This window comes from Bombina bombina, chromosome 6 (assembly GCF_027579735.1).
Source record: "Bombina bombina isolate aBomBom1 chromosome 6, aBomBom1.pri, whole genome shotgun sequence".
In the NCBI taxonomy this organism is placed as follows: Eukaryota; Metazoa; Chordata; class Amphibia; order Anura; family Bombinatoridae; genus Bombina; species Bombina bombina.
The window spans coordinates 499,865,608-499,891,131 of record NC_069504.1 but is presented as its reverse complement, the minus strand read 5'-3'; the positions used below and the strand labels follow the sequence as shown (position 1 = coordinate 499,891,131).

Here is a 25,524-nt window from a genome sequence, read left to right as displayed (position 1 = left end):
TTTTTGTGGGGTTGTGGATTTAGTTTTTCAGTGAAAAAAAATGTTTCTAAATCCCACCATTTGTCTCATTTCGCCACATCTTTGGTTTTAGTTCCCAGGAGTAATGGATCATGGACTCTCATAACCTGTATGGAAAAAAAAACATAATTTATGCTTGCCTGATGAATTCATTTCTTTCATGTTGGTGAGAGTGCACCCTATGGCCTAGATTTAGAGTTCGGCGGTAGCCGTCAAAACCAGCGTTAGAGGCTCCTAACGCTGGTTTTGGCCGCCCGCTGGTATTTGGAGTCAGTCAGGAAAGGGTCTAACGCTCACTTTTCAGCCGCGACTTTTCCATACCGCAGATCCCCCTACGCCATTTGCGTAGCCTATCTTTTCAATGGGATCTTTCTAACGCCGGTATTTAGAGTCGTTTCTGAAGTGAGCGTTAGAGCTCTAACGACAAAATTCCAGCCACCTGAAAATAGCAGGAGTTAAGAGCTTTCTGGCTAACGCCGGTTTATAAAGCTCTTAACTACTGTACCCTAAAGTACACTAACACCCATAAACTACCTATGTACCCCTAAACCGAGGTCCCCCCACATCGCCGCCACTCGATTAAAATTTTTAACCCCTAATCTGCCGACCGCCACCTACGTTATCCTTATGTACCCCTAATCTGCTGCCCCTAACCCCGCCGACCCCTATATTATATTTATTAACCCCTTACTTGCCCCACACAACGTCGCCGCAAGCTACTTAAAATAATTAACCCCTAATCTTCCGACCGCAAATCGCCGCCACCTACGTTATCCCTATGTACCCCTAATCTGATACCCCTAACATCGCCGACCCCTATATTATATTTATTAACCCCTAATCTGCCCCCCTCAACGTCGCCGACACCTAACTTCAATTATTAACCCCTAATCTGCCGACCGGAGCTCACCGCTATTCTAATAAATGTATTAACCCCTAAAGCTAAGTCTAACCCTAACACTAACACCCCCCTAAGTTAAATATAAGTTTTATCTAACGAAATTAATTAACTCTTATTAAATAACTTATTCCTATTTAAAGCTAAATACTTACCTGTAAAATAAATCCTAATATAGCTACAATATAAATTATAATTATATTATAGCTATTTTAGGATTAATATTTATTTTACAGGCAACTTTGTAATTATTTTAACCAGGTACAATAGCTATTAAATAGTTAAGAACTATTTAATAGTTAACTAGTTAAAATAATAACAAATTTACCTGTAAAATAAATCCTAACCTAAGATATAATTAAACCTAACACTACCCTATCAATAAAATAATTAAACTACCTACAATTACCTACAATTAACCTAACACTACACTATCAATAAATTAATTAAACACAATTCCTACAAATAAATACAATTAAATAAACTAGCTAAAGTACAAAAAATAAAAAAGAACTAAGTTACAGAAAATAAAAAAATATTTACAAACATAATAAAAATATTACAACAATTTTAAACTAATTACACCTACTCTAAGCTCCCTAATAAAATAACAAAGCCCCCCAAAATAAAAAATTCCCTACCCTATTCTAAATTAAAAAAGTTACAAGCTCTTTTACCTTACCAGCCCTGAACAGGGCCCTTTGCGGGGCATGCCCCAAGAATTTCAGCTCTTTTGCCTGTAAAAAAAAACATACAATACCCCCCCCCAACATTACAACCCACCACCCACATACCCCTAATCTAACCCAAACCCCCCTTAAATAAACCTAACACTAATCCCCTGAAGATCTTCCTACCTTGTCTTCACCATCCAGGTATCACCGATCCGTCCTGGCTCCAAGATCTTCATCCAACCCAAGCGGGGGTTGGCGATCCATAATCCGGTGCTCCAAAGTCTTCCTCCTATCCGGCAAGAAGAGGACATCCGGACCGGCAAACATCTTCTCCAAGCGGCATCTTCGATCTTCTTCCATCCGGTGCGGAGCGGGTCCATCTTGAAGCAGGCGACGCGGATCCATCCTCTTCTTCCGATGTCTCCCGACTAATGACGGTTCCTTTAAGGGACGTCATCCAAGATGGCGTCCCTCGAATTCCGATTGGCTGATAGGATTCTATCAGCCAATCGGAATTAAGGTAGGAATTTTCTGATTGGCTGATGGAATCAGCCGATTAGTGTTAGGTTTATTTAAGGGGGGTTTGGGTTAGATTAGGGGTATGTGGGTGGTGGGTTGTAATGTTGGGGGGGGGGGGGGTATTGTATGTTTTTTTTTACAGGCAAAAGAGCTGAAATTCTTGGGGCATGCCCCGCAAAGGGCCCTGTTCAGGGCTGGTAAGGTAAAAGAGCTTGTAACATTTTTAATTTAGAATAGGGTAGGGAATTTTTTATTTTGGGGGGCTTTGTTATTTTATTAGGGGGCTTAGAGTAGGTGTAATTAGTTTAAAATTGTTGTAATATTTTTATTATGTTTGTAAATATTTTTTTATTTTCTGTAACTTAGTTCTTTTTTATTTTTTGTACTTTAGCTAGTTTATTTAATTGTATTTATTTGTAGGAATTGTGTTTAATTAATTTATTGATAGTGTAGTGTTAGGTTAATTGTAGGTAATTGTAGGTAGTTTATTTAATTATTTTATTGATAGGGTAGTGTTAGGTTTAATTATATCTTAGGTTAGGATTTATTTTACAGGTAAATTTGTTATTATTTTAACTAGGTAACTATTAAATAGTTCTTAACTATTTAATAGCTATTGTACCTGGTTAAAATAATTACAAAGTTGCCTGTAAAATAAATATTAATCCTAAAATAGCTATAATATAATTATAATTTATATTGTAGCTATATTAGGATTTATTTTACAGGTAAGTATTTAGCTTTAAATAGGAATAAGTTATTTAATAAGAGTTAATTTATTTCGTTAGATAAAAATTATATTTAACTTAGGGGGGTGTTAGTGTTAGGGTTAGACTTAGCTTTAGGGGTTAATACATTTATTAGAATAGCGGTGAGCTCCGATCGGAAGTTTAGGGGTTAATAATTGAAGGTAGGTGTCGGCGATGTTAGGGAGGGCAGATTAGGGGTTAATACTATTTATGATAGGGTTAGTGAGGCGGATTAGGGGTTAATAACTTTATTATAGTAGCGCTCAGGTCCGCTCGGCAGATTAGGGGTTAATAAGTGTAGGTAGGTGTCGGCGACGTTGTGGGGGGCAGATTAGGGGTTAATAAATATAACATAGGGGTCGGCGATGTTAGGGCAGCAGATTAGGGGTACATAGGGATAACGTAGGTTGCGGCGGTTTACGGAGCGGCAGATTAGGGGTTAAAAATAATATACAGGAGTCAGCGATAGCGGGGGCGGCAGAATAGGGGTTAATAAGTGTAAGGTTAGGGGTGTTTAGACTCGGGGTACATGTTAGAGTGTTAGGTGCAGACGTAGGAAGTGTTTCCCCATAGGAAACAATGGGGCTGCGTTAGGAGCTGAACGCTGCTGTTTTGCAGGTGTTAGGTTTTTTTTCAGCTCAAACAGCCCCATTGTTTCCTATGGGGGAATCGTGCACGAGCACGTTTTTGAGGCCGGCCGCGTCCGTAAGCAACTCTGGTATCGAGAGTTGCATTTGCGGTAAAAATGCTCTACACTCCTTTTTTGGAGCCTAACGCAGCATTTGTTTTAACTCTCGATACCAGAGTTAAATTTATGGTGCGGCCAGAAAAAAGCCCGCGGAGCGTTAACAGCCCTTTTACCGCCGAACTCCAAATCTAGGCCTATGTTTTTAGTGTTTTTTGTTTTGTTAAGCACAAGTGCATTAACGATCGAGTAATTTAAATTTTTTACTTATTTGTTTACATTAGAATTTTGTTTCAATGTAGACAAATAAGTATGGGCGGGAAGGGGTTAGATATTAAAAAAAAAATTGTGCAAAATGAACAGAAAAAAATGCAGTGGACTATGAAATTTGTTTTGCTTATATTTAAAGGGACATTGGCAAAAAAAAAATCTTAAATAAAAAAACAAAACTTTTCTTGTCCTCAGTACTTGCAGTTGTGTGTCCCTCTCCACCAACAAGGAAGCATCAGTCGTCTTTAGCAGACAATGAGTATTAGAGAATGCAAAGCCAATACTGCAGTATTATTTTAAAATGTTTCTTATAGAAGAAATGAAGTTAGAAAGAAAAAAAAATTTAATCTTTCCTTGTCGAGTTGGTACATTACTAGGCAGGATCGTTACTGGTCCACTCTATCTTAACTATACTGATGTTTCTCCAACATAGGTGTGTCCGGTCCACGGCGTCATCCTTACTTGTGGGATATTCTCTTCCCCAACAGGAAATGGCAAAGAGCCCAGCAAAGCTGGTCACATGATCCCTCCTAGGCTCCGCCTACCCCAGTCATTCTCTTTGCCGTTGTACAGGCAACATCTCCACGGAGATGGCTTAGAGTTTTTTAGTGTTTAACTGATTGAACGCTTGATTTTATCGAAGCGAGGATTCTCAGATTCGGTTATCGATACTCTTGTTCAGGCCAGAAAGCCTGTAACGAGAAAGATTTACCACAAAATTTGGAAAAAATATATCTGTTGGTGTGAATCTAAAGGATTCCCTTGGGACAAGGTTAAGATTCCTAGGATTCTATCCTTCCTTCAAGAAGGATTGGAAAAAGGGTTATCTGCAAGTTCCCTGAAGGGACAGATTTCTGCCTTGTCGGTGTTACTTCACAAAAAGCTGGCAGCTGTGCCAGATGTTCAAGCCTTTGTTCAGGCTCTGGTTAGAATCAAGCCTGTTTACAAACCTTTGACTCCTCCTTGGAGTCTCAATTTAGTTCTTTCAGTTCTTCAGGGGGTTCCGTTTGAACCCTTACATTCCGTTGATATTAAGTTATTATCTTGGAAAGTTTTGTTTTTAGTTGCAATTTCTTCTGCTAGAAGAGTTTCAGAATTATCTGCTCTGCAGTGTTCTCCTCCTTATCTGGTGTTCCATGCAGATAAGGTGGTTTTACGTACTAAACCTGGTTTTCTTCCAAAAGTTGTTTCTAACAAAAACATTAACCAGGAGATTATCGTACCTTCTCTGTGTCCGAAACCAGTTTCAAAGAAGGAACGTTTGTTGCACAATTTGGATGTTGTTCGCGCTCTAAAATTCTATTTAGATGCTACAAAGGATTTTAGACAAAAATCTTCCTTGTTTGTTGTTTATTCCGGTAAAAGGAGAGGTCAAAAAGCAACTTCTACCTCTCTCTCTTTTTGGATTAAAAGCATCATCAGATTGGCTTACGAGACTGCCGGACGGCAGCCTCCCGAAAGAATCACAGCTCATTCCACTAGGGCTGTGGCTTCCACATGGGCCTTCAAGAACGAGGCTTCTGTTGATCAGATATGTAGGGCAGCGACTTGGTCTTCACTGCACACTTTTACCAAATTTTACAAGTTTGATACTTTTGCTTCTTCTGAGGCTATTTTTGGGAGAAAGGTTTTGCAAGCCGTGGTGCCTTCCATTTAGGTGACCTGATTTGCTCCCTCCCTTCATCCGTGTCCTAAAGCTTTGGTATTGGTTCCCACAAGTAAGGATGACGCCGTGGACCGGACACACCTATGTTGGAGAAAACAGAATTTATGTTTACCTGATAAATTACTTTCTCCAACGGTGTGTCCGGTCCACGGCCCGCCCTGGTTTTTTAATCAGGTCTGATAATTTATTTTCTTTAACTACAGTCACCACGGTACCATATGGTTTCTCCTATGCAAATATTCCTCCTTAACGTCGGTCGAATGACTGGGGTAGGCGGAGCCTAGGAGGGATCATGTGACCAGCTTTGCTGGGCTCTTTGCCATTTCCTGTTGGGGAAGAGAATATCCCACAAGTAAGGATGACGCCGTGGACCGGACACACCGTTGGAGAAAGTAATTTATCAGGTAAACATAAATTCTGTTTTTCCTATCGTTATGATTATTTTCATTGCTTTTGTACTAAGAAAATAATGATGAATCATACCCTGCTCCCTTTGGTATTGACATTTAAGAGAACAAGATGTATTTTTTTCCCTGCTATTTACATTCCTTTTGTCATGTTATGAGTGAGACCTCACAAAGACCAACCACTCCTTTTTTTCTTTCTTTCTTTCTTTCTTTCTTTCTTTCTTTCTTTCTTTCTTTCTTCAAGTGGTCGCTTAATATTAAGTCAATGGTAATAATCTCCTATCCTTGAAAACATGAAGATAGTTGCAGGTGGCCCTTGTTTTACAACAGTTCAATTTACACCGTTTCAGAATAACAACCTTTTTTTCCAGTCATGTGACTGCTATTGAAAAGCATTGAGAAGCAGTGCATTTATTAAAATAGCCAGTAGGTGGAGCTGTCCGCTTGTGTTGCAGCAAAGCCAAGCAAGCTGAAATTAATCAGTTTAACCAGACTTGAGCTATCGAGCAGATTTCAAAGGAACAAGATCTTCCTGTCTATAAATCAGTCCAGATTGGAATGCATAGAAAGAACTCTTTGCAGAAAAATGCAAGTGAAGTCTGTGTTGTGTGATTATTTTATTAGGTTTATAATGCTGTTTAGCAAACAAAATGTTCATTTAACTTAGTTTAATTATATATTCTGTGTTGTGTGATTATTGTATTAGGTTTATAATGCTGTTTAGCATTTAAAGTCTTCATTTGAAAGCTTTAAAAATAATGTATTAGTTGTTACTTATGACAATTTTGAGAGGTGCCTGGAACCTATCTCCCTCACTTCCCATTGACTTACATTATAAACTGGGTTTCAATTTACAACGGTTTCAATTTACAACCGTTCCTTCTGGAACCTAACCCCAGCGTAAACTGAGGGCTACATGTATTTAACAGTATGTAAAAAATAAAAACTTTTTTTTTTATTGGTGCATTTTTTTCAGTTTGTTAGATGTTTTTTTCCTAGTAGGATCTTTTGTTTATGTTTTTTCTTTCTTATAGGTGACAGTCCTTCAAGTTTGGTATCAAACCGAATGTCACTGGGAGGGCAATTGGCATTGCAACAGACTCCAACAGGGATGAGAACAGCATCATTAGACCAGCTAAAGGAGCGATTGGAAACTGGTGAGCCTCCAGAAAAGCGAGCAGCACGAACGCCAGGAGAGGAGCACCAGAAGCTCATGCAACAGGCACTCCAGCATAATCTACTGAGCATGGCACGACAGATACCAATGAAACTTAAAATCAACGGGAAGGGTGAGCAAGGCAAAGGAAAGGGGGTGGGAACTCTTTTTAAATGAAAAAATAAACATGCCTATAGAAAACCATAGATAATTAGAAGCCACATTTTTGTAGATATTTTTTACATAAAGTAATTTGTAAGTTCTGTTTTCTGTATTTAATTTCTAGCAAAATGTAGTTACAACTTGGAAGAAATATGAATATTCACTATCTTTGCTGATGTATGTGTTTTCTGGGGAATCAAGCCGTCCTGTATCAATTTAAAGTAATTGAAGAACCAAGCAGTTGAGCCTGCAAATCCCATACTTTTAGCAAAAAAAAACACAATCTATGTACAGTGCTTTCACTCAAACTATCCAACTGCTAAAATTCCTCCGAGGCTGTTGTGAATCTTCATCTGTGGTTGAAAGACCATTGCAGTCTTAGCTACGTTTACCATGATATTTTGAAGTGGAACTTCATTTTGGGATCAAGTTGATATGAATGTGGAAGCTTTAAGCTGCCTTATAGATCTTTATAAACATATGGTTTACATATCCTTAAGCTGTAACATTTCATTATATTACGATTCTACTCAAACTCACTGTAAAGCTCTTTGGTTCTTTTAGCAAACATTTTTATCTTTGATATGTAAATAGATACTTATTTCCATTAAAAAAAATATTTCTCTTAGCACAAACTATACAAACTTGTCTGGTGTAAGCACGTTGAGCAAATGCTACTAAACAGTTGCACAGTTGTATTGATGTGACTTTGATATCCTTACCAAAAGATCACTATTGGCAAAAAGCTGCATTCCTTCGCCATAATAAGATGTAAACTGAAATTGCATTATTATTGTTTCATTCAACCAAACTGTCCCTGCCCAAATGCTCTATTCCCACTAAAACAGCTGATCTGGGAGCCTAAAGTGCAATGTTAAATGAATTACAGCCTGCACCCCACCAGCAGTAGACATACTGGTTAGGGTCAACTTTCTGATTTTTGAAAGATGTGGTTGCAGAATTTATCTGACAAAATATTGTATATAAAAAGCTGTACTATAAACTTTATAGCTTTGTCGGTGCAAAGGTCCTGCAGGTTTAGACTTAATGGACAGCTGAATAATGTAGAAGGCTTTTGTAGTAAAAGATTTTAAGAGCCTGATTATTTAGAATGGAAACAGTATTATAAACTCTGAGGGTATGCTTATTTGCTGTATTTGTTACTTTCAGCCTTTTGGGTTAATCACTGCTCTGAGACTATTCATAATGGTTCTGTTGGATATTATGGCTCCAGCACAGCTTGAAAAAAATTGTCACTGTACCTGGGTAACGTTTCACAGCACAAAATATTTTCCATCAAAAAAAGAATACCACATTTCTTTCATGTAATTGGCAAGAGTCCATGAGCTAGTGACGTATGGGATATACAATCCTACCAGGAGGGGCAAAGTTTCCCAAACCTCAAATGCCTATACAATACACTCCTCACCACACCAACAATTCAGTTTTACAAACTTTGCCTCCCTATGGAGGAGGTGAAGTAAGTTTATGCTTGATTTTCTTCTGTGATATGCTCTTCTCAGCATTTTGAAGCCTGATTCCTCTCAGAGTACAGTGTTTGTCAGAGGGATGTGAAGGGAGTATCACCTATTGGTTCTATGGTTTTCCTCACGGGAAATCTTTTGATTCAGTTTCAAAATTGGGAAACCTATTTAGGCAGTTTTTACCTAGGGTATAGTCTTTTCTTCAAATTGACAGTTTTTTTTTCTCATTAAATTTCACGGGCAAAATTAGGCTCGCAAGGTCGCAAAATGCTGATATTTATTGCGTGATTTTTTGCGCAAGAATTTTTTCCGTGACGCAAATTCGTCATTTCCGGTGTCTTAGTTGACGCCAGGTTTCCTTGCACAAGGTTGCGTCTGCTAGTTGTCATTTCCGGATGTTAGCAGCAAAAAAAATTATTTTGCGTTGTGCGTCATACTTGGCGCCAAATAACTTCTTATATGCCTCTTGCCTTTTTATGCTCAGAGGGCTATGCTGTTTGCATTTTTTCCCCATTTCCTGAAACTGCCATATAAGGAAATTGATAATTTTGCTTTATGTTGTTTTTTTCTGATCCTGTCTGAGAAACAACTGCTGCCTGATAACAGTTCTACAAAAGCTAAGTGTATCTGTGCAAGTTAGCGGAGATTATATCTCCAGCTGTAGTATGTAACAGTTGTCATGATAAGCTTTTACATGCAGAGAATGTATCCATCAGTACTAGTACAATGCCTGTTGTTCCTTCAACATCTAATGTACATGATATCCCTGTGAATATTAAAGATTTTATTGCTGATGCGATTCAGAAGGCTTTGTCTGCTATTCCGACTTCTAATAAACGTAAAATGTCTTTTAAAACTTCTCATAAAGTTGATGAATTTTTAAATGACCGTCAACATACTGAATTATCCTCCTTTGATGAGGATCTATCTGATTCAGAAGATCCTACCTCAGATATTGACACTGTCAAATCTACTTATCTCTCTAAGATGGAGTATATTAGTTCCTTGTTAAAAGATGTGTTGATTACTTTGGATATTGAGGAATCTAGTCCTCTTGATACTAAAACTAGTAAACGTTTAAATTGGGTTTATAAACCTCCTGTTACTCCAGATGTTTTTCCAGTTCCTGATGCTATTTCTGATATGATTTCAAAGGAATGGGATAGGCCTAGTACTTTTATTCCTCCTCCTAGATTTAAAAAGTTGTATGCTTTGCCAGCAGCTAGATTGGAGTTTTGGGGAAAATCCCCAAAGTTGATGGGGCTATTTCTACTCTTGCCAAACGTACTACTATTCCTATGGAAGATAGTAGTTCTTTTAAGGATCCTTTAGATAGGAAACTTGAATCTTATCTAAGGAAAGCTCATTTATTTTATGGCAGTATTCTTAGGCCTGCTATATCTATGGCTGATGTTGCAGCGGCATCAACTTTTTGGTTGGAAAGCTTAGCGTAACAGGAAACAAATCCTGATTTATCTAGCATTGTTCGCTTGCTTCAACATGCTAATCCATTTTATCTGTGATGCTATTTTTGATATCAAAATTGATGTTAAAGGGACACTAAACCCAATTTTTTTCTTTTTTATGATTCAGATAGAGCATGCAATTTTAAGCAACTTTCTAATTTACTCTTATCAATTTTTTGTTCTCTTGCTATCTTTATTTGAAAAAGAAGGCATCTAAGCGAAGGAGCCACCAATTTTTGTGTCAGAACAATGGACAGCACTTGTTTATTGGTGCTGTCCAATCAGCAACGACAACCCAGGTTGTTCACAAAAATATGGGCCGGCATCTAAACTTACATTCTTGCTTTTCAAATAAAGATACCAAGAGAATGAAGAAAATTTGATAATAGGAGTAAATTAGAAAGTTGCTTAAAATTGCATGCTCTATCTGAACCACGAAAGAAAAAATTTGGGTCAGTGTCCCTTCAAATCTATGTCTTTATCTATTTTAGCTAGAATAGCTTTGTGGCTCTAATCTTGGAATGCTGACATGGTATCTAAGTCTAGATAACTATCTCTTTCTTTCCAAGGTAACAGTTTATTTGGATAAATAAAAAGAGAGAAGCGCTCAACCTGGAAACGAACAATAGCATAATAGCTTGTTCTATGGCTAGTTACCACCCAAGAAGCAGCCTCTTTTTGCTCAACATGTGCCTTTCACAGAGAAAAACTTTCCTGAAGCATATCAGTCTGATCCTGACTTCACAGTACAGTCCAGCCCCGAAATACCAGGCAATTCTTCTCTGAACGAGAGAAACAGCAAAACCCCAGACGTACGTTTCCGCCTATTGTGGGCCTCGTCAGTGAGGTGCAGCCATATCCCTCTAGGCACACTGAGAAACGGGTCCACGTCTGGATTCCCGCATCACACTTGGGTAGACTTCCCAAAATGTCATAATTTGCATAAATAAAAAGAGAGAAGCGCTCAACCTGGAAACGAACAATAGCATAATAGCTTGTTCTATGGCTAGTTACCACCCAAGAAGCAGCCTCTTTTTGCTCAACATGTGCCTTTCACAGAGAAAAACTTTCCTGAAGCATATCAGTCTGATCCTGACTTCACAGTACAGTCCAGCCCCGAAATACCAGGCAATTCTTCTCTGAACGAGAGAAACAGCAAAACCCCAGACGTACGTTTCGGCCTATTGTGGGCATCGTCAGTGAGGTGCAGCCATATCCCTCTAGGCACACTGAGCAACGGGTCCACACACTGAGCAACGGGTCCACGTCTGGATTTCCGCATTACACTTAGGGAGACTTCCCAAAATGTCATAATTTGCATAAATAAAAAGAGAGATGCGCTCAACCTGGAAACGAACAATAGCATAATAGCTTGTTCTATGGCTAGTTACCACCCAAGAAGCAGCCTCTTTTTGCTCAACATGTGCCTTTCACAGAGAAAAACTTTCCTGAAGCATATCAGTCTGATCCTGACTTCACAGTACAGTCCAGCCCCGAAATACCAGGCAATTCTTCTCTGAACGAGAGAAACGGCAAAACCCCAGACGTACGTTTCGGCCTATTGTGGGCCTCGTCAGTGAGGTGCAGCCATATCCCTCTAGGCACACTGAGCAAGAGGCTGCTTCTAGGGTGGTAACTAGCCATAGAACAAGCTATTATGCTATTGTTCGTTCCCAGGTTGAGCGCTTCTCTCTTTTTATTTATGCAAATTATGACACTTAGGGAAGTCTCCCTAAGTGTGATGCGGGAATCAAGACGTGGACCCATTGCTCAGTGTGCCTAGAGGGATATGGCTGCACCTCACTGACGAGGCCCACAATAGGCCGAAACGTACGTCTGGGGTTTTGCTGTTTCTCTTGTTCAGAAAGGGATTGCCTGGTTGAGCGCTTCTCTCTTTTTATTTAAACAGTTTATTTGGTTCTCAGTTGGATTCAATTATTTCAACAGTCACGGGGGGGGGGAGAGGAAGTTTTTTTGCTTCAGGATAAAAGATCTAAGGGTAAATCTAAAGCTTCTAATCGTTTTTGTTCTTTTCGACAGAATAAGGAACAGAAAGCCAATCCTTCCCCCAAAGAATCTGGTTCCAATTGGAAACCTTCAAGTTGGAATAAATCCAAGCCTTTTAAGAAACCAAAGCCAGCCCCAAGTCTGCATGATGGTGCGGCCCTCATTCCAGCTCACCTGGTGGGGGGCAGATTCTGTCCAAAATCAGTGGATTCAGAGTATTGTCTCTCAAGGGTATCGAATAGGATTCAGAGTAAGAACTCCTGTGAGAAGATTTTTTTTTTCTTGCACGTTCCAGCAAATCCAGTGAAGGCTCAGGCTTTTCTGAAGTGTGTTTCAGATCTAGAGCTTTCAGGGTTAATCATACCAGTTCCGTTTCAGGAACAGGGTCTGGGGTTTTATTCAAATCTATTCATTGTCCCAAAGAAAGAAAATTCATTCAGGCCAGTTCTGGATCTGAAAATTTTGAATCGTTTTGTATGAGTGCCAAGTTTCAAAAGAGTGACTATAAGGACTATTCTGCCTTTTGTTCAGCAAGGTCATTATATGTCCATGATAGACTTATAGGATGCATATTTTCATATTCCGATTCATCCAAACCACTATCTGTTTCTGAGATTCTCTTTTCTAGACGAGCATTAGCAATTTGTTGCTCTTCCATTTGGCCTAGCGACAGATCCAAGAATATTTTCAAAGGTTCTCGGTGTGCCCTACTCTCTGTAATCAGAGAACAGGGTATTGCAGTGTTTCCTTATTTGGACGATATCTTGGTACTAGCTCAGTCTTTACATTCTGCCGAATCTCACACGAATCAACTAGTGTTGTTTTTTCAAAGACATGGTTGGAGGATCAATTTACCGAAAAGTTCCTTGATTCCTCAGACAAGGGTCACCTTTTTAGGTTTCCAGAAAGATTCAGTGTCCATGACTCTGTCTCTTACAGACAAGAGACAAATAAAATTGGTTTCAGCTTGTCGAAACCTTCAGTCTCAATCATTCCCTTCAGTGGCTATGTGCATGGAAGTTTTAGTAAATCAAGGAAGAGGAGTCGGACAGTTAGAATAAAATCCAAAATATTTGATATGCAGTAAAATACATGGAAGGAAGCCAAGATCCAAATGGGTGAGCATAGCACTTAAACACATATGCAAAGTAGTGTGCGCTGAGTAAACCACCAAACTCCTCAAAAACCTAAGTGTCCCTCACAATAGGCAAAACAGAAAATCAGACAGAAAACATATAGAGGAGCGCTTAAGCTAAAGGTGCATATAAAAGAATTTAAAAAAACATATACAGAAAGCCAATAAAAGAAATGGCTATGCCAATTTATTCAAAGTAAAATGTCAAGTTACTTGACAAATAAGTGCTATTAACAAGTTAATTTCTATAAAATCGGACGTCTGATATACATAAAAAAACTAAAAAAAGGGTTGCCACCACAAAGAAAAAAATGTATAGAACAACAAAGTGTGTATCGATCGTTACAGTTCCCAAGTCATAGTAATCACTCAGCCACAAAAGCTCAGGGTACTCAGGGTAACCGGGTGTCTATTCCTTATCAGTCCGGACACCGTTCCAGTCCCGATGACTTACAGGGCTTTACACCTCCGTAGAAGAACACATACGTGACTGTTGACGTCACAGGTGTGGGCGCTGTCCTGTCGTTGCAGTCCTATTGGTCAGGACCGTCCTCTCAAACGGGGAAGTTTCTCAGCCGATTTCAATATGAATAAAATGTATATCCGCTCTTTAGTGCAAGTGGCACGCAGGATACCTGTGGTCTGGTAGAAGTAATATCTTGACAGGAGGATCTTTTTAGCCAGGTGCAATGTAGATCTACCAAAGATATCCAGCAGTAATTTCTGTGGTCAGTGGTGCAGAGTGTCTGCACTTCTCTGTTTGTGTATTGGGCTTCTGATATGCCTATGTCAGACTGTTCAGCATACCACGACAGACTCTGTCTCAAAGACAAACGATATATCCTCATCCAAATGGGAATAATCAAAAGCTGCAACTAGTAAACATCAACGCGTTTCTCACTTTGCAGGGCTTTTTCAAGATGAAGTTGTTGCAGTCCCAGCCTTCTTTTAAAGGGTAATCCAAGTTTCTTATTGGTTGATCCAATTTGATTGATATTAAAGGTGGTATCTATGTAGACATAGTGGTATTGGCAACAATGTGGTAATGTGGGCAACAAAGTTTCTATACTAACAAATATAATATCATAAAGATAGTGATATAGTGTAGCAAATTAAAGGTTTCTGAAATTATAGAAATATATACAGAGTGATTAGAAAATGTTAAAAGTTAAATATTAACTAGGTGTTACGGCACTTCTGCCAGAGAGTATAAACAATTATAAGCAATTTAAGGTGTTTCAATCAATTTGACAGTGCAATCTATAAACTCTTAGTAATTGAAAAATATAGTGAACCGTGATCATATCTAGTGAGGTCATCACTCAATCTAATAGGAATGGTGAGATGTCCAATTCTGAATTCAGACCAGCAGGGTATAAGGTGTCATGCTTATAGATATACTCTGCCTCCTTTAAACGTAAAATCTTATCTATATTTCCTCCTCTCCAATTCTGTTCTATGTGTTGTACTCCCCAATACTTTAAATCCTTCATCCTCCCATTATGTACCTCTTTAAAGTGTTTATAGAGTCTTGTGTCCTCTGTCTTTTTTTCTATACAGAGGAGGTGTTCTCTGTATAGAAAAAACGAAATAAGCGGGCAGTTTGCAGAGGCTTAGATTCAAGGTAATCACAGAGGTTAAAAGTGTATTAATATAACTGTTGGTTATGCAAAACTGGGGAATGGGTAATAAAGGGTTTATCTATCTTTTTAAACAATAAAAATTCTGGTGTAGACTGTCCCTTTAAGACCTTGGGGTATGCGAGTGCCCAATCTGAAGATCCAATACATTTTCCTTTTTGCTAATATCTGGTCCAAGTCACCTCCTCTCTTAGGTGCTTTTATTTTTTCTATTGCAAACCATGCAAAATGCATGTTACTGTTATGCTTGATTGCAAAATGTTGCACAAGTGAGGATGATTTGCCCCTATAGATGGTAGACAAATGTTCCCGTATACGGGAATTGACATCTCTGCTTATAAGCCCCACGTATTGTAAATTGCAAATAGTGCATTCAATGAGGTAGATCACATAAGAAAATGTGCAATTTAAACAAGACTGTATTTCAAAGGTTTCGTCAGTGGCGGTAGATCTAAATGAATTAGCAACATGAACATAGTCGCAAGGTTTATAGCGATTGTGACCGCATTTAAACATCCCCACATGTGTTAACCAAGAACTTGCAGGAGTAGAGGTGGACTTAAGTTGAGTGGGTGAGAAGATAGAGCCTAGTGTACGACACTTTTTGTAGGAGCACCTTATACCTTTTCCTACAGTGTCAATCAAGGCATTATCTGCTACAAGAAGAGAAAAATGTTTTTCTTCTGTTATGTGTGATCAGTCCACGGGTCATCATTACTTCTGGGATATAACTCCTCCCCAACAGGAAATGCAAGAGGATTCACCCAGCAGAGCTGCATATAGCTCCTCCCCTCTACGTCAGTCCCAGTCATTCTCTTGCACCCAACGACTAGATAGGATGTGTGAGAGGACTATGGTGATTATACTTAGTTTTTATGACTTCAATCAAAAGTTTGTTATTTTAAAATAGCACCGGAGCGTGTTATTACTTCTCTGGCAGAGTTTGAGGAAGAATCTGACAGAGATTTTTTACTATGATTTTAACCGGAGTCGTTAAGATCATATTGCTGTTCTCGACCATCTGAGGGAGGTAAAGGCTTCAGATCAGGGGACAGCGGGCAGATGAACCTGCATTGAGGTATGTGGCAGTTTTTATTTTCTGAATGGAATTGATGAGAAAAGCCTGCCATACCGTTAAAATGACATGTATGTATACACTTCAGTATTCTGGGGATGGTATTCCACCGGAACTACTGTGTTAAGGTCACTAATCCTTTTAATAACTATTCTCATGTTAAACGTTTTTGCTGGAATGTAGAATCGTTTACATTGCTGAGGTACTGTGTGAATAAATGTTTGGGCATTATTTTCCACTTGGCAGTTTTTTGCTTTAATTGTGACAGTTTCGTTTCTCTTCACTGCTGTGTGGGAGAGGGAGGGGCCGTTTTTGGCGCTCTTTGCTACGCATCAAAAAATTCCAGTCAGCTACTTTTATATGTCCTGCATGATCCGGTTCATCTCTGACAGATCTCAGGGGTCTTCAAACTTCTTTGAAGGGAGGTAAATTCTCTCAGCAGAGCTGTGAGAATTCTTATAGTGACTGTGTATAAAAAAACGTTGTTTTGTTTTCTTATGTACAAATTTAATTAGTGTTGTTTTTTACTAATGGGAACAAACCTTTGCTAAAAGTTGTGTTGTTTTAAAATTTGATGCAATAACTGTTTTTCAGTTCATTATTTCAACTGTCATTTAATCGTTAGTACCTCTTTGAGGCACAGTACGTTTTTTGCTAAAAAAGATTATAACCAAGTTGTAAGTTTTTTGCTAGTGTGTTAAACATGTCTGACTCAGAGGAAGATATCTGTGTCATTTGTTCCAATGCCAAGGTGGAGCCCAATAGAAATTTATGTACTAACTGTATTGATGCTACTTTAAATAAAAGTCAATCTGTACAATGTGAACAAATTTCACCAAACAGCGAGGGGAGAGTTATGCCGACTAACTCGCCTCACGCGACAGTACCTGCATCTCCCGCCCGGGAGGTGCGTGATATTTTGGCGCCTAGTACATCTGGGCGGCCATTACAGATAACATTACAAGATATGGCTACTGTTATGACTGAAGTTTTGTCTAAATTACCTGAACTAAGAGGCAAGCGTGATCACTCTGGGGTGAGAACAGAGTGCGCTGACAATGCTAGGGCCATGTCTGATACTGCATCACAGCTCGCAGAGCATGAGGACGGAGAGCTTCATTCTGTGGGTGACGGTTCTGATCCAAACAGATTGGACTCAGATATTTCAAATTTTAAATTTAAATTGGAGAACCTCCGTGTACTACTAGGGGAGGTCTTAGCAGCTCTCAACGATTGTAACACTGTTGCAATACCAGAGAAACTGTGTAGGTTGGATAAATACTTTGCGGTACCGGCGAGTACTGACGTTTTTCCTATACCTAAGAGACTAACTGAAATTGTTACTAAGGAGTGGGATAGACCCGGTGTGCCGTTCTCACCCCCTCCAATATTTAGAAAGATGTTTCCAATAGACGCCACCACTCGGGACTTATGGCAAACGGTCCCCAAGGTGGAGGGAGCAGTTTCTACTTTAGCTAAGCGTACCACTATCCCGGTGGAGGATAGCTGTGCTTTCTCAGATCCAATGGATAAAAAATTAGAGGGTTACCTTAAGAAAATGTTTGTTCAACAAGGTTTTATATTACAACCCCTTGCATGTATCGCGCCGATTACGGCTGCGGCAGCATTTTGGATTGAGTCGCTTGAAGAGAACCTTAGTTCCTCTACGCTAGACGACATTACGGACAGGCTTAGAGTCCTTAAACTAGCTAATTCTTTCATTTCGGAGGCCGTAGTACATTTAACCAAACTTACGGCTAAGAACTCAGGATTCGCCATACAGGCACGCAGGGCACTGTGGCTAAAATCCTGGTCAGCTGATGTTACTTCTAAGTCCAAATTACTTAATATACCTTTCAAGGGGCAGTCCTTATTCGGGCCCGGTTTGAAAGAAATTATCGCTGACATTACGGGAGGTAAGGGCCACGCCCTACCTCAAGACAAGGCCAAAGCTAAGGCTAGACAGTCTAATTTTCGTCCCTTTCGGAATTTCAAAACAGGAGCAGCATCAACCTCCACTGCACCAAAACAGGAAGGAGCTGTTGCTCGTTACAGGCAAGGCTGGAAGCCTAACCAGTCCTGGAACAAAAGCAAGCAGGCCAGGAAACCTGCTGCTGCCCCAAAGACAGCATGAACCGAGAGCCCCCGATCCGGGACCGGATCTAGTAGGGGGCAGACTCTCTCTCTTCGCCCAGGCCTGGGCAAGAGATGTTCAGGATCCCTGGGCACTAGAGATCATATCTCAGGGATACCTTCTAGACTTCAAATTATCTCCCCCAAGAGGGAGATTTCATCTGTCAAGGTTGTCAACAAACCAGATAAAGAAAGAAGCGTTTCTACGCTGCGTACAAGATCTGTTAACAATGGGAGTGATCCATCCGGTTCCGTGGTCGGAACAAGGACAGGGGTTCTACTCAAACCTGTTTGTGGTTCCCAAAAAAGAGGGAACTTTCAGGCCAATCTTAGATTTAAAGACTCTAAACAAATTCCTAAGAGTTCCATCGTTCAAAATGGAAACTATTCGGACAATTTTACCCATGATCCAAGAGGGTCAGTACATGACCACAGTGGATTTAAAGGATGCTTACCTTCACATACCGATCCACAAAGATCATCACCGGTATCTAAGGTTTGCCTTCTTAGACAGGCACTACCAGTTTGTAGCTCTTCCATTCGGATTGGCTACGGCTCCAAGAATCTTCACAAAGGTTCTGGGTGCCCTTCTAGCGGTACTAAGACCGCGAGGGATTTCGGTAGCTCCGTACCTAGACGACATTCTAATACAAGCTTCAAGCTTTCAAACTGCCAAGTCTCATACAGAGTTAGTTCTGGCATTTCTAAGGTCGCATGGATGGAAAGTGAACGAAAAGAAGAGTTCTCTCTTTCCTCTCACAAGAGTTCCATTCTTGGGGACTCTTATAGATTCTGTAGAAATGAAGATTTACCTGACAGAAGACAGGTTAACAAAACTTCAAAATGCATGCCGCGTCCTTCATTCCATTCAACACCCGTCAGTAGCTCAATGCATGGAGGTGATCGGCTTAATGGTAGCGGCAATGGACATAGTACCTTTTGCACGCCTACACCTCAGACCGCTGCAACTATGCATGCTAAGTCAGTGGAATGGGGATTACTCAGATTTGTCCCCTACTCTGAATCTGAATCAAGAGACCAGAAATTCTCTTCTATGGTGGCTTCATCGGCCACACCTGTCCAGGGGAATGCCATTCAGCAGGCCAGACTGGACAATTGTAACAACAGACGCCAGCCTACTAGGTTGGGGCGCTGTCTGGAATTCTCTGAAGGCTCAGGGACTATGGAATCAGGAGGAGAGTCTCCTTCCAATAAACATTCTGGAATTGAGAGCAGTTCTCAATGCCCTTCTGGCTTGGCCCCAGTTAACAACTCGGGGGTTCATCAGGTTTCAGTCGGACAACATCACGACTGTAGCTTACATCAACCATCAGGGAGGGACAAGAAGCTCCCTAGCAATGATGGAAGTATCAAAGATAATTCGCTGGGCAGAGTCTCACTCTTGCCACCTGTCAGCAATCCACATCCCGGGAGTGGAGAACTGGGAGGCGGATTTCTTGAGTCGCCAGACTTTTCATCCGGGGGAGTGGGAACTTCATCCGGAGGTCTTTGCCCAAATACTTCGACGTTGGGGCAAACCAGAGATAGATCTCATGGCGTCTCGCCAGAACGCCAAACTTCCTCGCTACGGGTCCAGATCCAGGGATCCGGGAGCAGTTCTGATAGATGCTTTGACAGCACCTTGGAACTTCAGGATGGCTTATGTGTTTCCACCCTTCCCGCTGCTTCCTCGATTGATTGCCAAAATCAAACAGGAGAGAGCATCAGTAATTCTAATAGCACCTGCTTGGCCACGCAGGACTTGGTATGCAGATCTAGTGGACATGTCATCCTGTCCGCCTTGGTCTCTACCTCTAAGACAGGACCTTCTGATACAGGGTCCATTCAAACATCAAAATCTAACTTCTCTGAAGCTGACTGCTTGGAAATTGAACGCTTGATTTTATCAAAACGTGGTTTTTCTGAGTCGGTTATTGATACCCTGATTCAGGCTAGGAAGCCTGTTACCAGAAGGATTTACCATAAAATATGGCGGAAATACCTATACTGGTGCGAATCCAAAGGTTACTCCTGGAGTAAGGTTAGGATCGCTAGGATATTGTCTTTTCTACAAGAAGGTTTAGAAAAGGGTTTATCAGCTAGTTCATTAAAGGGACAGATTTCAGCTCTGTCCATCTTGTTACACAGACGTCTGTCAGAAAATCCAGACGTCCAGTCCTTTTGTCAGGCTTTAGCTAGGATCAAGCCTGTGTTTAAAGCTGTTGCTCCACCATGGAGTTTAAACTTAGTTCTTAACGTTTTACAGGGTGTTCCGTTTGAACCCCTTCATTCCATTGATATAAAAATGTTATCTTGGAAAGTTCTGTTTTTAATGGCTATTTCCTCGGCTCGAAGAGTCTCTGAGTTATCAGCCTTACATTGTGATTCCCCTTATCTGATTTTTCACTCAGACAAGGTAGTTCTGCGTACTAAACCTGGGTTCTTACCTAAGGTAGTCACTAACAGGAACATCAATCAAGAGATTGTTGTCCCATCCTTGTGTCCAAATCCTTCTTCAAAGAAGGAACGTCTTTTACACAATCTGGATGTAGTTCGTGCCCTCAAGTTCTACTTGCAGGCAACTAAAGATTTTCGCCAAACTTCTTCCTTGTTTGTCGTTTACTCTGGACAGAGGAGAGGTCAAAAAGCTTCTGCTACCTCTCTCTCTTTTTGGCTTCGTAGCATAATACGTTTAGCCTATGAGACTGCTGGACAGCAGCCTCCTGAAAGAATTACAGCTCACTCCACTAGAGCTGTGGCTTCCACTTGGGCCTTTAAGAATGAGGCCTCTGTTGAACAGATTTGCAAGGCTGCAACTTGGTCTTCGCTTCATACTTTTTCCAAATTTTACAAATTTGACACTTTTGCTTCTTCGGAGGCTATTTTTGGGAGAAAGGTTCTTCAGGCAGTGGTTCCTTCTGTATAATGAGCCTGTCTATCCCTCCCGTCATCCGTGTACTTTTGCTTTGGTATTGGTATCCCAGAAGTAATGATGACCCGTGGACTGATCACACATAACAGAAGAAAACATAATTTATGCTTACCTGATAAATTCCTTTCTTCTGTTGTGTGATCAGTCCACGGCCCGCCCTGTTTTAAGGCAGGTAAATATCTTTTAAATTATACTCCAGTCACCACTTCACCCTTGGTTACTCCTTTCTCGTTGTTTCTTGGTCGAATGACTGGGACTGACGTAGAGGGGAGGAGCTATATGCAGCTCTGCTGGGTGAATCCTCTTGCATTTCCTGTTGGGGAGGAGTTATATCCCAGAAGTAATGATGACCCGTGGACTGATCACACAACAGAAGAAAGGAATTTATCAGGTAAGCATAAATTATGTTTTGATGGCACAAATTTGTGGATATTGGGTGCTATATCCTGTAACAAAACGTAAACCACCAATATTAGAGTGTTTGTTCCCACAGGAGATATCAGTCAAAAGTGTCTTTCTATCTTAGCAACATCTTTCCTCGTTCTAGTGACTTCTCTTTTTGGATATTTTCTAGCATACAATCTTGTTTCTAATGTGTTGGCTTCTGTCATGAAATCATTCTGTTCACTGCAGTTTCGTTTAAGTCTAATAAACTGGCCTTTAGCCACTGCAAAAGTCACATTATCTGGATGACAGGAGGGTGGCATGTAGAAGAGTGTTACCCGCTATGGGTTTGCGGTAAACCCTGGAAATGATTTTGCCTTCAATGTCTCCCACTAAAGTTAAATCCAAAAAAAATATTGAATGGGAGTCAAATTCAAAAGTAAACCGCAAACCCATATCAATGGTGTTAAGATCATCAATAAAAGGTTTAATTAACTCTGCAGGACCTGACCAAATCAGCAAAATGGAAGTTTTAGGTCTCATGAGTGCAGCATCGGACGCGATCCCCTTTGCTCGTTTTCATATGAGACCTCTTCAGCTTTGTATGCTGAATCAGTGGTGCAGGGATTATACAAGGATATCACAATTAATATCCTTAAATCCCAATGTTCGACTCTCTCTGACTTTGTGGTTAGATCACCATCGTATAGTTCAAGGGGCTTCTTTTGTTCGTTCAACCTGGACTGTAATCACAACAGATGCAGGTCTTTCAGGTTGGGAGCTGTCTGGGGATCTCTGACAGCACAAGGGGTTTGGAAATCTCAAGAGGCGAGGTTACCAATCAATATTTTAGAACTCCGTGCTATTTTCAGGGCTCTTTAGGTTTGGCCTCTGTTGAAGAGAGAACTATTCATTTGTTTTCAGACAGACAATATCACAACTGTGGCATATGTCAATCATCAGGGTGGGACTCACAGTCCCCTAGCTATGAAAGAAGTATCTTGGATACTTTCTTGGGCAGAATCCAGCTCTTGTCTAATTTCTGCTGTACATATCCCAGGTACAGTGTTCCTTCTAAGGCCAGTTTTGTGTGCGGCCCAGCAGTGAAAGTTAATTAGGTAACCACACCCTGCAATTATCAAACACTGCACAATGCAGATGGCAAGGTATAGTTCTCTTGTTAACTGTTTCACTGCTGCGCTGCACACAAAATTGTCCTTAGAAGGAACACTGCCCAGGTATAGACAATTGGGAAGCGGATTATCTCAGTCATCAGACTTTACATCCGGGGGGTGGTCTCTCTATCCAGATGTTTTTTCAGATTGTTCAGATGTGGGGTCTTCCAGAAATACATCTGATGGCTTCCCATCTAAACAAGAAAATTCCCAGGTACTTGTCCAGGTCCAGGGATCGTCAGGTGTAGTCAGTGGATGCGTTATAAGCAGATTGGTAAAACCAAGGAACTGCTATCTTCCCGCCTCTAGTTCTTCTTCCAAGAGTGATCTCCAAGATCATCGTGGAACAATCATTTGTGTTTCTGGTAGCACCAGCATGGCCTCACAGGTTCTGGTATGCGGATCTTGTCCGGATGTCCAGTTGCCATTCTTCTGTGTCAAGGACCGTTTTTCCATCAGGATCTCAAATCTTTAACTTAATGGTATGGAAATTAAACGCTTACTGCTTAGTCATAGAGGTTTCTCTGACTCAGTGATTGATACTATGTTACAGGCTGGTAAATCGGTTTCTGGGAAGATTTATTATCGAGTTTGGAAGACTTATTTCTTTCATGTAATTAGCAAGAGTCCATGAGCTAGTGACGTATGGGATATACATTCCTACCAGGAGGGGCAAAGTTTCCCAAACCTTAAAATGCCTATAAATACACCCCTCACCACACCCACAATTCAGTTTTACAAACTTTGCCTCCCATGGAGGTGGTGAAGTAAGTTTGTGCTAGATTCTTCGTTGATATGCGCTTCGCAGCAGGCTGAAGCCCGGTTTTCCTCTCAGAGTGCAGTGAATGTCAGAGGGATGTGAAGAGAGTATTGCCTATTTGAATACAATGGTCTTCCTCTAGGGGGATCTATTTCATAGGTTCTTTGTTATCGGTCGTAGAGATTTCTTCTCCTACCTCCCTTTTCAGATCGACGATATACTCTTATATACCATTACCTCTACTGATTCTCGTTTCAGTACTGGTTTGGCTATCTACTATATGTAGATGAGTGTCTTGGGGTAAGTAAGTCTTATTTCTATTTATGACACTCATAGCTATGGTGGGCACTTTATATGTAAAGTTCTAAATATATGTGTTTAAACTTATATTTGCCATGATTCAGGATATTCAGTATTCCTTTATTCAGACTGTCAGTTTCATTTTGGGAAAATGCATATAAATTTCATATTCTTACCTTCAATTTTCAATTGACTTTTTTACAAAATTGTGGGCTGTTAGGCTCGCGGGTGCAGAAAATGCTTCTATTTATTGAGACTTTTTTGGCGCAAAAATTTTGTCATAGTTGGCGCCTGAAGTTTTTTTCGTAATTGCGTCATTTTTTACGTATGTGTATTGCGGATGGTTTTTTTTGCGCCAAAAAAATATGGGCTTCATTCTTGCCGCCAAAATGTGTGGGCGTCATTCTTGGCGCCAGTTTTTTCACATTATTGCAGTCTCACTTTTCAGTTGCTTCTGGTTTTCTAGAAGCTGGTTTCATTTTGCTTTTTTTCCCATTCCTGAAACTGTCATTTAAGGAATTTGATAATTTTGCTTTATATGTTGTTTTTTCTATTACATATTGCAAGATATTCCAAAAAACTGTTCCTGAATAAGAAAATACTGAGGGATTCCTGATGACTAATATCAGTCCTACCAAAGCTAAGTTCATTTATTTTAATGTTATTAATGTTTATCTTTAGCTATGGTTTGTAATAAGTTATTATGATAAACTTTTACATGCAGAGTCCATTAGTATTTATGCATTATCTATTGCTATTCTTTTTACATCTAATGCACAAGATATATTTAGGAATTTATAAGAATATTTTTCTGATTCTATTCTAAGGCTTTGTCTGCCAATCCCGCCTTCTAATAAAAATTTTAGGTCTTTTTTAAACTTCTCATTTAGTTGATGAAGTTTCAAATGACCAACAACATACTGAATTATCCTTCTCTGATGGTGTTTTTTCTCATTCAGAATATTCTTCATCAGATATTGACACTAACAAATCTACTTTTTTACACATTTGTTCTTTGTTGAAAAGGTGTTGATTATTTTGGATATTGAAGTAACTAGTTCTTTTGATTAAGACTAGCTAACATTTAAATTCTGCTTATTAACCTTCTGTGGTTTCTTCAGAGGTTTTCTCTAGTTCCTGATACTAGGGAATGGAATAGACCGGGAATTTCTTTTATTCCTTCTTTAAGGTTTTTAAATTGTATCCTTTGCCGGCAGTTTGTTTTAAGTTTTGAGGAAAGATTCCCCAAGTTAATGGGACTATCTCTACTCTTGCTTAACATACTACTATTCCTATAGCAAATAGTATTTATTTTTTTCCTTCAGATGGGAAATTTGTATCTTATTTTAGGAAAATTATTTATTTTCATGTACTTTTCCTAGACCTGTAATTTATTTGGCTGATGTTGCAACTGCTTCAACTTTCTGGTTGGATACTTTAGTGCAACAAGTATCGGATTTTGATTTGTTTAGCATTATTAAGTTGATCAACATGCTAATAATTTCATTTGTGTCGTCATTGTTTTGATATTTTCGCAAATGAGGTTTAATCTATGTCTTTAGCTATTTTAGCTAGAAGAACCTTGTGACTTCAATCTTGGAATGCTACTTTGATTTCTAAATTCCATATTTCTTTTTTTCCAAGGTATTCAATTATTTGGTTCACAATTGGATTCAATTCTTCTACTGTTACTCTGGACTTCAAGGTTGAGCTCTAAGACTAAATCTTAAGCTTATATTAGTTTTTTGTTCTTACTAAGGAACGGAATCCTATTTCTTCCCCAAGTAACATGTTTTTAATTGGAAGTTTTCTTCATTCAATTTAAGCCA

At 39.8% G+C, this 25,524-nt stretch overlaps 1 protein-coding gene across 1 annotated transcript in view; it reads left to right on the top strand.

Annotated features, from left to right (window-relative positions):
• The window catches only part of ARID3B (AT-rich interaction domain 3B), a 288,514-nt gene that overhangs the window by 242,510 nt on the left and 20,480 nt on the right, over window positions 1-25,524 (top strand). Inside the window, exon 10 of the mRNA XM_053717369.1 lies at window positions 6,921-7,175. Within this exon, the coding sequence (XP_053573344.1) occupies window positions 6,921-7,175 (255 nt within the window). The remainder of the gene's footprint in view (window positions 1-6,920; window positions 7,176-25,524) is intronic.